Below are 14,499 nucleotides of genomic sequence, written 5' to 3'. Positions count from 1 at the left end.
TTTTTTTTCCCCCCCCCCCCCCCCCCCCCAAATTAATTTGCAGTGAGAATTCTCGTCTTGCAGCAGAGGTTTACAAAGATATGCCTGAGACCAGCTTCACACGCACAATATCCAATCCTGAGGTAGTCATGAAACGCCGACGACAGCAAAAACTAGAGAAGAGAATGCAGGAATTCCGCAGCTCTGATGGTCGGCCAGACTCAGGTAATGATTCAGTCTTGTTTGCTACATTTGCTTTTGGTTTGATAACCTTCTTACTCAGAGGAAGTTTAGCACTTTTTACATCAGTTGATGAAAGCTTGTTCTTAAATCAGTCCAGAGAAAATTTTCTCTTTGACTTACTGATATTAAAGCCAATGCATTTATCTTACTAGCAACTGCTTTTTTTCGACTGCAGTGTGTATTACATCTTCAAAAGATTGGTTAGTTTGCAGAAATTTCCTGCCAAACTACTTAATTCTGTAATATTTTGTAGGCCTCAATTATTCATGTATATGGAAATATTAAGGGGTTCAAGTAAATTAAAATTAAACTAAGCTTATTCTGTATCCCTGTTTATCACAATTGTGCCAGGATAAACTGTCTAAAAATACTGTAACATTTAATGGTAAATGGGGTGATTTTTCTGTTTAGGTGCAATTACAAAGCTTTGAATTAATTCTGTCATATACCTTTGGAAGAAGGATTTTGGAAATGGTTTAATAGGGCAATCATCCCAAAATAAAAGCATAGAGAGCTAGGTCTCTAAGGGAAAAGTAGAGCAGCTGTTTACTGGCATTTAATAAACGTCTTTTTCAGTTTCAGGACATAAAACAAGGAAGGTAACAAACAAAAATGCTATGTATAAGTGGCAAAAAGGTTTTTTTATTTGAATAAGCTAAGTACATGTAGGGGTAGACAGTGACTGACATTGGTGAAAGAAGGTGGCTATAGATTCATGCCATATACAGCTGCAAATTAGATCTGTTTCAAAGCTGAGAACTCTTAAATCTGTGGTTGCATATCTTTTTACTCTGACAAAGTAGTAATGGAATTATATTTTTCAAGGAGGGACGCTCAGAATTTATGCGGACAGCTTAAAACCAAATATACCATACAAGACAATCCTGCTGTCCACAACAGATACTGCAGACTTTGCAGTTATTGAAGCTCTGGAGAAGTATGGTTTGGAAAAAGAAAATCCGAAGGATTACTGTATTGCTCGTGTAAGTAAAGTTATAAAAATCAAGCTCTCCTGATTCTTAGGTTTCATCATTTTTTCCTAAAGCAAGTTTAAAAAAAAAAATCAAAAACAACCAACTTTGATAAATCGTGATAATGCTAGAACTTGGGGTTTGCTTGCGTTTTGCCCTTAGCTTTGCTAGTGGTTTTTAAGGGTTTAGTTAGCTTATTTTTCATTTAAACTGGTCTTTAAAATCAACCAACCAATCAATCTAAACCTTCCAAACTTACTTAATTTTTTCTTACTGCTTTGGTACATAGTACAGTAAAAGCTGTGTTAGCCAGCATGTTACTAACTGAAATTCTCTATCTGGCATGTGCATCGAATATTTCTTGAGCAGGGTGGTGGTGGAGAGGTGAGAGCAGCGGCTCCCGTTTGCGGACCACACAGGTGCTGCCTGGCCAGCTGGATGTAGGACAGGGAGGGAGGTTGGGAGTTTGCACACCACCACCATCCACTACCCCATGCTGCTGCCACGTGCAAGTCCAGATAACCAGAATTTTTAGATAACTGGCACCCTCCTTACCCCACTCATGCTGGATAGCAAAGCTTTTACTGTAATATATTGATGAAAATACAGTATTAGGTATGAAAACACTGATTTTTATATAATTATTGTATTAATTTAGCAAAGCATACAAACTAAGGCCCTAATTCTGAAAACGCTTAAACTTGTGCCTAAATTCTTATATGTGAATCCTTCCAGTGAACTAAATGAGACTGTTTGCAAGCATAAATGTTTAGGTTTGTTCCTTTTGGTTTCCTTTTATAAAGAACACATTTTGAGTTCTTTTGATCTATACCGTAATGTGCAGTAAGAAAGCTATTACTGGGTGTGTCTACACATGCACCTTAATACTCATTAAATTGTCACAAAAAACCTGGCAGACAAGGTTCCTTGGGTGAATTTGTGGCTTCTTTCTTTTTCATGTTGTCTGCCTATGTCCTTAGACCAAAACGGCTACAACCTACACCCCCACAAAAAACCTGTGCACTTTTGCTAAAGTGCATTAAAATAGGATAATGCACCCTTTTCTAATACCTTACAGTGGAGATACTAAATTTAATGTGCATTACCAAAAGAGTATTAATGAACATGTAGACACGCCCACTAAAGCTAAAATTGTATGGCAGTTTGGTGTTTAATGTCAGCGTATTAATATGTTTTAGAGAGGGGGAAGCTCAATAACCCCCTCTCCCTCCGATAGCATAAAAATATGAGAAACTTAATTGAAAATAGTTGCTCTTAAGTAATTAGAATGGCATAAAATTGACATGATTCTGGACAGTTCACTGGTTTCCCATATTGCTCTGAATAGCAGCAACTACAAAATAGATTTATTTTGTAGTGTTGGGGAGAAAATTGAGTTGTAAAGGCACTGCAGGCCCTCTCCAGACTTTGGAAAATATTACTGTTTACCTTTGGTTTGTAGTTGGAAAGGATCTTAATGTTTTAAGAAATATATTTTAATTCGTTGAAAATTTGTGTTTCTAGTACCACCAGATCCATGCCAGGGAGAGCTGCCATAGGACAGTGAATTTTTCAAGCTTTATCCTCTAAGATTAAATAAAGAGCTTGCAGTCTCAGGAATGCTTTTGTTTATGAAAGACTTCAGTGACGTTACTGCATAAAACCAGCTTGTTTTGTAGACTTAGTAGATTTATGGAAAAAAAGTACTTTTGAAAAAAAAATCCAAGACCTTTGTACATTACATCTAGTTGTATATTTTTTTTCTTTGAGGAGTCATTTCCACAGATGAATTATAATCTTGTTCTGTGCTACGTGCTTGTAAAGATAGCATATTTCATTTTCTAGCTCTTCAGAGTCAATGTAGTCAAGTAACATCTTGTAGTCTTAACTAACTGGTCTGTTAGTTATGTTTTGCTTATGGTCTTACATATGCAAATGATTTGCTATAACATTACAGTAATTGGAAAGTCTCAATTCTGGTTAAATGTTTAATAAAATTAATATTTTTCTTTTCAACTTTTTATTCAGATTTCTTAGGTTTAGCTTAGTCTGCATATATCCTTTCCCTCATTTGAAAACTTCCAAAAACACGCAAGACCGATTTTAAAAAGTGATTGGCTTCATTTCACTGTTTTTGTTTTGTAATGTTTATAGTAACATAATTTAATCACAAATATTCTTCAGCATCCATGGGAGAATTAATTCTTCCTGTTGTTCGGTTGTGTCATGGGATTATCCTGGTTTGATGCACCCTTCACAACATTTTAAAAACTTGCTTTGAAACAAGTGTTAATACTGCTTGAAAATTATCATTCTTCCATTGTGTAGAATCCTGAAAATATAGATATTTTTTGTCTTTGTAGAGTGTAGCTGAAGTGTCTTTGGAGAAGATTTTAGTAGTTGACAGCTAAGCAGTTTTCTTAGCTGTCTAATTGGATTTTAATTTGTTTCATTGAGGCAAGGCTTTTATGCTGCATGAACTAAACTTTATTGTGTATATTCATGTTCAGAAGTTTCATTTGAAAGACAAACATCCTAAAAATAAGTCCTTAACATTTGCCATTGCTGACTTTTATAGTAGATCATGCATGGGGTCCATATTTATCATTTGTCCTTTTGTCATCATTTTATACCTAATCTTACAAGGTTTCATGAGTGCTTTTTAAAACTATCTAGCCAAAACATATTTCTGATACTCATTTTCTTTGTTTGTCAGCACGTTAAGTTTGAGGTTCATTGCGTAACATGAAGTTCACTGCACACCTCTTAAGATGTCAAATTAATTAGACATTTTTTTCCAAGTTACCTGTGCATGCTTACTGGAGTCTGACCTAAGATTTAGAGCATGCGGTATGAAAGATTCTATTTCTGGAGCTGTCGAGATTAGATACCCAGTTTAGGTGCCTTATTTCTTTTGCCTTTTATCTTCAAATGTGAAAATTGTAGTTCCCGTAAGAAATAAGAAAAACACATGATGCTGCTGGGTCATTTTTAAAAGGCAAATTATTATTTTGTAGATGTCAAATGTTTCTGCTCTTGGATATGTTCAACAGATTCATTGTTTTGTTGTTTTTTTTTGTTTTGGGAAGTTGTCTATAACCTTTAATTCTATCAAACTGGCACGATGACCATATTATCGAGCTGTTGCTGCTGAGGATAGTGCTGTAAAAATTGAGAGAGACTAATTAGCCAAAATTTAAAATTGATTTTTGGTAGACAATAATGTGGTAGATTTTTAGCTTGTTGAAAACAGTCACAGGGTAAACATCAGTCTGGGGAAATTCTGGAACAGCATTGCTTTTTCTTTCAGTGTTTATTAGAAAGTAACTAGTGACTTCACTTATAGTTACGTTTTTTTTCTAATACTTGTCAAGTTATAAGCCGGTACAAGTTGTAGTTTACGTATGCTTGACATTGGCTTGATGGAGGTCTGCAGCATGAATTCCCTGAGGATACCATATGTACTGACCATATGGATACGTGTTTAAGTACACATCTACTTTTTTTTCCCCCCCCCCCCCCCCCCCCCAAATTAATTTGCAGTGAGAATTCTCGTCTTGCAGCAGAGGTTTACAAAGATATGCCTGAGACCAGCTTCACACGCACAATATCCAATCCTGAGGTAGTCATGAAACGCCGACGACAGCAAAAACTAGAGAAGAGAATGCAGGAATTCCGCAGCTCTGATGGTCGGCCAGACTCAGGTAATGATTCAGTCTTGTTTGCTACATTTGCTTTTGGTTTGATAACCTTCTTACTCAGAGGAAGTTTAGCACTTTTTACATCAGTTGATGAAAGCTTGTTCTTAAATCAGTCCAGAGAAAATTTTCTCTTTGACTTACTGATATTAAAGCCAATGCATTTATCTTACTAGCAACTGCTTTTTTTCGACTGCAGTGTGTATTACATCTTCAAAAGATTGGTTAGTTTGCAGAAATTTCCTGCCAAACTACTTAATTCTGTAATATTTTGTAGGCCTCAATTATTCATGTATATGGAAATATTAAGGGGTTCAAGTAAATTAAAATTAAACTAAGCTTATTCTGTATCCCTGTTTATCACAATTGTGCCAGGATAAACTGTCTAAAAATACTGTAACATTTAATGGTAAATGGGGTGATTTTTCTGTTTAGGTGCAATTACAAAGCTTTGAATTAATTCTGTCATATACCTTTGGAAGAAGGATTTTGGAAATGGTTTAATAGGGCAATCATCCCAAAATAAAAGCATAGAGAGCTAGGTCTCTAAGGGAAAAGTAGAGCAGCTGTTTACTGGCATTTAATAAACGTCTTTTTCAGTTTCAGGACATAAAACAAGGAAGGTAACAAACAAAAATGCTATGTATAAGTGGCAAAAAGGTTTTTTTATTTGAATAAGCTAAGTACATGTAGGGGTAGACAGTGACTGACATTGGTGAAAGAAGGTGGCTATAGATTCATGCCATATACAGCTGCAAATTAGATCTGTTTCAAAGCTGAGAACTCTTAAATCTGTGGTTGCATATCTTTTTACTCTGACAAAGTAGTAATGGAATTATATTTTTCAAGGAGGGACGCTCAGAATTTATGCGGACAGCTTAAAACCAAATATACCATACAAGACAATCCTGCTGTCCACAACAGATACTGCAGACTTTGCAGTTATTGAAGCTCTGGAGAAGTATGGTTTGGAAAAAGAAAATCCGAAGGATTACTGTATTGCTCGTGTAAGTAAAGTTATAAAAATCAAGCTCTCCTGATTCTTAGGTTTCATCATTTTTTCCTAAAGCAAGTTTAAAAAAAAAAATCAAAAACAACCAACTTTGATAAATCGTGATAATGCTAGAACTTGGGGTTTGCTTGCGTTTTGCCCTTAGCTTTGCTAGTGGTTTTTAAGGGTTTAGTTAGCTTATTTTTCATTTAAACTGGTCTTTAAAATCAACCAACCAATCAATCTAAACCTTCCAAACTTACTTAATTTTTTCTTACTGCTTTGGTACATAGTACAGTAAAAGCTGTGTTAGCCAGCATGTTACTAACTGAAATTCTCTATCTGGCATGTGCATCGAATATTTCTTGAGCAGGGTGGTGGTGGAGAGGTGAGAGCAGCGGCTCCCGTTTGCGGACCACACAGGTGCTGCCTGGCCAGCTGGATGTAGGACAGGGAGGGAGGTTGGGAGTTTGCACACCACCACCATCCACTACCCCATGCTGCTGCCACGTGCAAGTCCAGATAACCAGAATTTTTAGATAACTGGCACCCTCCTTACCCCACTCATGCTGGATAGCAAAGCTTTTACTGTAATATATTGATGAAAATACAGTATTAGGTATGAAAACACTGATTTTTATATAATTATTGTATTAATTTAGCAAAGCATACAAACTAAGGCCCTAATTCTGAAAACGCTTAAACTTGTGCCTAAATTCTTATATGTGAATCCTTCCAGTGAACTAAATGAGACTGTTTGCAAGCATAAATGTTTAGGTTTGTTCCTTTTGGTTTCCTTTTATAAAGAACACATTTTGAGTTCTTTTGATCTATACCGTAATGTGCAGTAAGAAAGCTATTACTGGGTGTGTCTACACATGCACCTTAATACTCATTAAATTGTCACAAAAAACCTGGCAGACAAGGTTCCTTGGGTGAATTTGTGGCTTCTTTCTTTTTCATGTTGTCTGCCTATGTCCTTAGACCAAAACGGCTACAACCTACACCCCCACAAAAAACCTGTGCACTTTTGCTAAAGTGCATTAAAATAGGATAATGCACCCTTTTCTAATACCTTACAGTGGAGATACTAAATTTAATGTGCATTACCAAAAGAGTATTAATGAACATGTAGACACGCCCACTAAAGCTAAAATTGTATGGCAGTTTGGTGTTTAATGTCAGCGTATTAATATGTTTTAGAGAGGGGGAAGCTCAATAACCCCCTCTCCCTCCGATAGCATAAAAATATGAGAAACTTAATTGAAAATAGTTGCTCTTAAGTAATTAGAATGGCATAAAATTGACATGATTCTGGACAGTTCACTGGTTTCCCATATTGCTCTGAATAGCAGCAACTACAAAATAGATTTATTTTGTAGTGTTGGGGAGAAAATTGAGTTGTAAAGGCACTGCAGGCCCTCTCCAGACTTTGGAAAATATTACTGTTTACCTTTGGTTTGTAGTTGGAAAGGATCTTAATGTTTTAAGAAATATATTTTAATTCGTTGAAAATTTGTGTTTCTAGTACCACCAGATCCATGCCAGGGAGAGCTGCCATAGGACAGTGAATTTTTCAAGCTTTATCCTCTAAGATTAAATAAAGAGCTTGCAGTCTCAGGAATGCTTTTGTTTATGAAAGACTTCAGTGACGTTACTGCATAAAACCAGCTTGTTTTGTAGACTTAGTAGATTTATGGAAAAAAAGTACTTTTGAAAAAAAAATCCAAGACCTTTGTACATTACATCTAGTTGTATATTTTTTTTCTTTGAGGAGTCATTTCCACAGATGAATTATAATCTTGTTCTGTGCTACGTGCTTGTAAAGATAGCATATTTCATTTTCTAGCTCTTCAGAGTCAATGTAGTCAAGTAACATCTTGTAGTCTTAACTAACTGGTCTGTTAGTTATGTTTTGCTTATGGTCTTACATATGCAAATGATTTGCTATAACATTACAGTAATTGGAAAGTCTCAATTCTGGTTAAATGTTTAATAAAATTAATATTTTTCTTTTCAACTTTTTATTCAGATTTCTTAGGTTTAGCTTAGTCTGCATATATCCTTTCCCTCATTTGAAAACTTCCAAAAACACGCAAGACCGATTTTAAAAAGTGATTGGCTTCATTTCACTGTTTTTGTTTTGTAATGTTTATAGTAACATAATTTAATCACAAATATTCTTCAGCATCCATGGGAGAATTAATTCTTCCTGTTGTTCGGTTGTGTCATGGGATTATCCTGGTTTGATGCACCCTTCACAACATTTTAAAAACTTGCTTTGAAACAAGTGTTAATACTGCTTGAAAATTATCATTCTTCCATTGTGTAGAATCCTGAAAATATAGATATTTTTTGTCTTTGTAGAGTGTAGCTGAAGTGTCTTTGGAGAAGATTTTAGTAGTTGACAGCTAAGCAGTTTTCTTAGCTGTCTAATTGGATTTTAATTTGTTTCATTGAGGCAAGGCTTTTATGCTGCATGAACTAAACTTTATTGTGTATATTCATGTTCAGAAGTTTCATTTGAAAGACAAACATCCTAAAAATAAGTCCTTAACATTTGCCATTGCTGACTTTTATAGTAGATCATGCATGGGGTCCATATTTATCATTTGTCCTTTTGTCATCATTTTATACCTAATCTTACAAGGTTTCATGAGTGCTTTTTAAAACTATCTAGCCAAAACATATTTCTGATACTCATTTTCTTTGTTTGTCAGCACGTTAAGTTTGAGGTTCATTGCGTAACATGAAGTTCACTGCACACCTCTTAAGATGTCAAATTAATTAGACATTTTTTTCCAAGTTACCTGTGCATGCTTACTGGAGTCTGACCTAAGATTTAGAGCATGCGGTATGAAAGATTCTATTTCTGGAGCTGTCGAGATTAGATACCCAGTTTAGGTGCCTTATTTCTTTTGCCTTTTATCTTCAAATGTGAAAATTGTAGTTCCCGTAAGAAATAAGAAAAACACATGATGCTGCTGGGTCATTTTTAAAAGGCAAATTATTATTTTGTAGATGTCAAATGTTTCTGCTCTTGGATATGTTCAACAGATTCATTGTTTTGTTGTTTTTTTTTGTTTTGGGAAGTTGTCTATAACCTTTAATTCTATCAAACTGGCACGATGACCATATTATCGAGCTGTTGCTGCTGAGGATAGTGCTGTAAAAATTGAGAGAGACTAATTAGCCAAAATTTAAAATTGATTTTTGGTAGACAATAATGTGGTAGATTTTTAGCTTGTTGAAAACAGTCACAGGGTAAACATCAGTCTGGGGAAATTCTGGAACAGCATTGCTTTTTCTTTCAGTGTTTATTAGAAAGTAACTAGTGACTTCACTTATAGTTACGTTTTTTTTCTAATACTTGTCAAGTTATAAGCCGGTACAAGTTGTAGTTTACGTATGCTTGACATTGGCTTGATGGAGGTCTGCAGCATGAATTCCCTGAGGATACCATATGTACTGACCATATGGATACGTGTTTAAGTACACATCTACATATTATTAATATTGGTCTCCACAAAAGAGCTTTATTCAATTGCCGTCTAAAAAAGATGGGAATTAAATTGGGCTTGTAGAAGAGTTGGAAGGAAGGCATGTAAATGAAAATATTCAAGTTGCAAATTCATCTGCTCCAGTTATGAAATTCCAGATTTAACGTTGTCTATTTGGCTTTTTTGTTCATACCTAATGATAGATTTTAATTTTGTTCCCCAGGATTTTTGCTTCATTCAGTGTAGGATCATTTGTATTTATCCATCCATATTTTTCTCTTCCTAATTCCATGTTTGGTTTGCAAGCCATATTCATCACACACAATATAAATGTTTCACAGAATGCAGAATTACTGGTGTTTATTTCCTTAAGGACTTTTCTGTGGTGCTTTTACTGTAGTATATGAATGCTCAGCAAAAATTAGTGTCTTACGTTCTTGTCTCTTTGTAGGCCATTTGCTGTTGCATGAGATGATCTTCATACATCTTTTTTTTTTTTAACTGATACAAGAATTCATATCACTTTTTTATCTCTAAGTATTTAGTTGTCTGGCTTTTTAGTTGAAGGTCACTTGTATAAAAATAGGCCTTGTAATAGCTTTGTATATCTAAAAAATCTCTGAAAACTGACTGACATACCCATGCTTTAATTTTCGCCCTAATTAGATTGTTGTTAGTAACTTGTGCTCTTTGGTTATTACAGATAACTAGGTGAGTTTAAGATCGTCTCATGAGCTTACAGTCATGTGTTTTTGTTTTTTATCTTTATGGACTTTGAGTCCTATTTTTCTTTCTGCTTCCTTCAATTCTCCAACCATCCTTTGTACATATCTTCTGATGACTCTGATGACCAGAGTGTCAACATAGCCAAACAGTTAGTGCAGGCCACTTAAATTCATCCTACTCTGAGCATTCTGCTGTGATTATTCCACTTTTTCATTGCAACATTAATAACTACTGTGGGGATAGTTCATCTTCCCACCATAACCCTGTATGGATGGAGGCAGAGATCCATACTTGTACTCTTTCTTGAACTGTAAACACGCACCTTTTCTATCCTAATTCTTCCTACCCTCTTCCTAATTCTTCATTTGGTTCAGAAGGTGTCTTGCAGTGTCCTCCCATATTCTTACTTTATGATCTGTTGGTATAACATCATATTTTCATCTTTTTTTGAGTAGCTGATAAATTGGAACAACTTTTCCCAGAACCAGTCCCTTGTGTCAGATCCAGTGCCTGCTCTGGCCAGTTCAGGACTCTGCAGCACACCATGCCACTCCTGGTGGTCCAGGAACCATGCTGTATACAGCTTCTGCCCCAGACCAGCTGGAGTGAGGACCACATTTAGCTTATACTGTACAATGCAGTCCTGGACTGGCCAGAGTGAGCACTGCAGGCACTGGATCTGGCATGCGCAGTAGGAGGGGAGCCATAGGCCCAATCTAGCATGTGGGGCTGTTCCCATGATGTTCATTTGGTCTGTGGATTGGTCCTGCACCACTCAATCTGGCCTGAAGGGCCAGATATGTTTCACACTATTGGTTTAAGTCTTATTTATTTAACTTCCTGTTATCAATAATTTAATGGGAACCCTGTCAACAAATAATCCTTTGTTGTTCCAGAACACTATAATTGTGTCTTGAAGCTCTTCACAATTCAGCTGTTGTATTGGCTGTCTTGAAAATGCCCATTTGTTACTTGCCTTCCTTCATCTCAGGACTGAGAAGCCTACTAAAATACTCCCTCCTGTCTTTTAGCTTTTGTCTTTCTTAATTAAAAGACTAAATTATTGTCAGCTCATAATTGCCATCCTTTCCTTGATACAGTCTTACCTTGTGAAATGCTTTTGTGTTGTTAGTACTTCTATCCCATTCCATCACCAAGCCACACCACTGTTTTGTATCTTACGCATCCCTTGGCAGCTTTTTTAGCATAGTCATATTTCTCAATATAAAATGGATTTCAAATAGGGGCACATAATTCTTTCTACATATTGATACTCGGTCATCTTCTACAGCCATTTTTGTCTTCAACCTTTTTTTTGTTTTTTTTGTTTTTCTGATGGCTGCTCTTACCTCTTTGATGGCTCCCCACCTGAGTATCAACATTTTCTGTAACCTTCACATACGTGTCTTTTAAATCCTTCTACGTAGTATTCATGTCTGTATTTTGGATTCCTCAATGATTGTTTGGTTGTGTCAGGCTTTTTATCCTTGTTCTTAGAAGATATTATTTCAAGTCACAGTTGGTTCCTCTTAGGTTTGTAGTTATTTATTCTGGATATCCCTTGAATGATTAAGCATGTAGCTGAACTACTTGATAACATTATCTTTGGGATGTACTTGTTTGCTTGCAGATGTCCTTTGAGAAAACAAGGTGGTTTTTTAACCTCAAAATATGGCAGAACTAATTGGTTTAAGCCATCACTACATGCGAGAGGTGAGGATATCTTAGGAGCTTATTTTTTATTATGTCAAATATGTAGCTCAGAGTTAATCAAGCTTAGTCAAACTTTTGAATCCAAGACATTCTTCATCAGATGATGATGAGATGGGGTGAACTACGGGGTGAACTACTCTGGGGAAGGGAGGATAGTTGTCACTACTCGATTCTTGGGACTGGGAAGAGGTAAGTAGCAGCTGCTTTACCTGCCTTTCCCAGGCCATGATAGATGGGAACATTTTCTCGCTGCTCAACTCTTCCTGGTCTGCGGGAGAAGTCAAGCAGCAGGGAAGTATATAGCCATTCATTCTCCTGCGATAAACTTTCTTGGGAGCTACTTCTACCTGGTTGGAGATGGGTAATTTTCCTCTGGAACAGCTAGTTTTGTTGTGGGAGAAACTGTTGAACCCCTGTATACTAGTGATTCTTCCAGTAGAGTGCCTTATTCCCTTTTAGGTAGTAGATAGTTAACTGATGATTTTATAACCAGTAGCTATTGATAATCATATTACTTACCATAAAAATCCATGGTGGGGTTTTTATTTCATTCCTGTTTTGTCAGTATCGGCCACCTGATCTCTTTTAAGTAACGTATTCTGCTTTGTGATTTTCAAGTTTACGTTTTACCTCTTAGACTTTTGTATGATAAGTAGCTTAAATGGTACTGTTTTAAATTTAATTAGTTCAGTGGTTCTCCATCATTTTAGACTTGAGGCACCTTGGAAAATGGCAGCTTTTGGTTTTCACTCATTTTTTGACTATAGAAAATTAATAGACTACAGAAAAATAATAGAGCAATTCTTCTGCAAAGAACTCCAAAAGACCACAACAGGCCAGAATGTTTGTAACGCTATCAATGCTTAATTAAAATCTCTGGGTTTATCTTGTGTATCGTGTTTGCACACCTAACAGTGCTAACATCGTGCGGGACCCTTGAAAGGATCTCAAGGCACCCTGGTTGAGAATCATTGGATTAATTAGAATGATCTCATAAATTCAATTGGCTGCCTTTAATAAGGAGTGGTAGGCAAGGAGCTGAAACCATGTTATAAACAAAAGTTTGAATGCTGTTACGTTGAGTTTTGTGCTTTTTAGAATAAACAGGAAACATGCTAAATTATATTTCTTCAATGAAAGGGGATTGTATAGGGGACAGACGGGCAGTATGATTACTGCAGAATAATTTACCCTAGATTTTATTCCACTGTAAATTTACTTTTCTCTAAAGGACAGATTCACAGCTACTTCTCTAGGACAAGCTCCCATAGTGCCTGACCATCAGTATGTATGGGAGGGATGGATGGATGGTGTTAAGAAGATATGCATTGAGTAAATTACTACCCCAGAATAAATTTAATTAGTAGAGCAGGTACATATGTTCTTCTTCTCAGTTAATTTTCTTAGTAGTAAAGTTACTACACTTCTTTCAGGAGCAATTACCTTGGATTTTTATGTATGGTTAGTGGTAGGGCTCTGTAACATGCATCTGTTCCATTCTTAGTACTTAATAAACGTATGTGTCTGCATTTGAAAATATGATGGGAGATAATTTGTTTAACCTAGAGTTAGCCAGGCTTCATTTAAAAAAAAAAAAAAAAAAAAAAATCTAGCAAGTCAAATCCTCTTTATTTCAAACATGGAGGGGATTTGGAAGAACTCTGAGGTTAATACTGAATGGGATGTGGAGAGGACATGAAATTTGGAATTATGAGCATCTTGTTAATCCCTGTCCTTTGGTAGAAGGTATTATTTAAGTTAGGCTTTTAGGGGTATTGAGATAATTTTGGATGGTATTTAAAATAGAGATGTGCAGGGTAGTAAGTTAACTTAAGGATGCATCTCATGATCCAGAAATCATAATAAGATAAAAAATATTTAATTAAACCTGAAAATCAGATTAAGATGTTATCTATGAAGAGACTGGTATGTCCCTGGAAGTCTGATTTTTCAGTTGTGTTTTATTGTTACAGTGCCCAGTAATGAAGATGTCAGTTACATTAATGTTAAGTATGGCTATAATGGTATTGTAGGCAAAGCTGGCCTGTAGCTGTTATCTCACACTTTCCATCATAAGCCCTAGCTTTCCACTTGCTAAAATGTAATTGTTGGGGTTCAAATGTTCCATGTTTGCTTTGTGCCTTAGGATGAATTATTCTGGAATGTTGCAGCCAGCAAAACCAATACATTCACTTCTGAGGACAAAGATTAGGGAAATTTAGATAACCTTAGCTATGTCAGTATTAAAGCATTTTAATAGATGTTCAGAGAAGTGTGTGTTATACACTGCTGAGCAGGAACTTGGCACTTAGCAGGGGTATTTTAGTGAGTTGGTGGGATGGGTGGTGTACCTTTTTATTTGTACATTTTCCATGAGTATTGATTAGGTTTGGCCAAGTTATACACCTGATAATCGTAGTTTACAAATGCTCAGAGCTTGGAGGCTTTCTGCTAAAATCTTGAAACTTTCCATCTGTATTGAAGACTTCAAGATGTGCAGAGCCTGTGTTACCCAGCTCAATTTCTGATATCTAGAAAGGACCTAGAAATGTTCCTTTCTCTAGCATAGATGTGTGCTGGACTGAGAATTGTATGGGAACCATGAGTTTCAGGCTCAACTCTTCTGTTTTTCTGTTCTTTGTACTCCTGAGCATTTCAGAACCCTGATTAATGTTTAT

The 14,499-nt window shown here is 36.0% G+C and overlaps 1 protein-coding gene across 1 annotated transcript in view; it reads left to right on the top strand.

Moving 5' to 3' along the window:
• AFDN (afadin, adherens junction formation factor) overlaps positions 1 to 14,499 on the top strand; it is a 182,933-nt gene that overhangs the window by 69,661 nt on the left and 98,773 nt on the right. The window contains 2 exon segments of the mRNA XM_025195062.1: positions 44 to 204; positions 1,048 to 1,205. Coding sequence (XP_025050847.1) covers positions 44 to 204; positions 1,048 to 1,205 — 319 coding nt within the window.

Source organism: Alligator sinensis, unplaced genomic scaffold (genome assembly GCF_000455745.1).
Source record: "Alligator sinensis unplaced genomic scaffold, ASM45574v1 scaffold448_1, whole genome shotgun sequence".
Taxonomy (NCBI): Eukaryota; Metazoa; Chordata; order Crocodylia; family Alligatoridae; genus Alligator; species Alligator sinensis.
The sequence above is the reverse complement of the archived record's forward strand: the minus strand, read 5'-3'. Positions and strand labels throughout refer to the sequence as shown.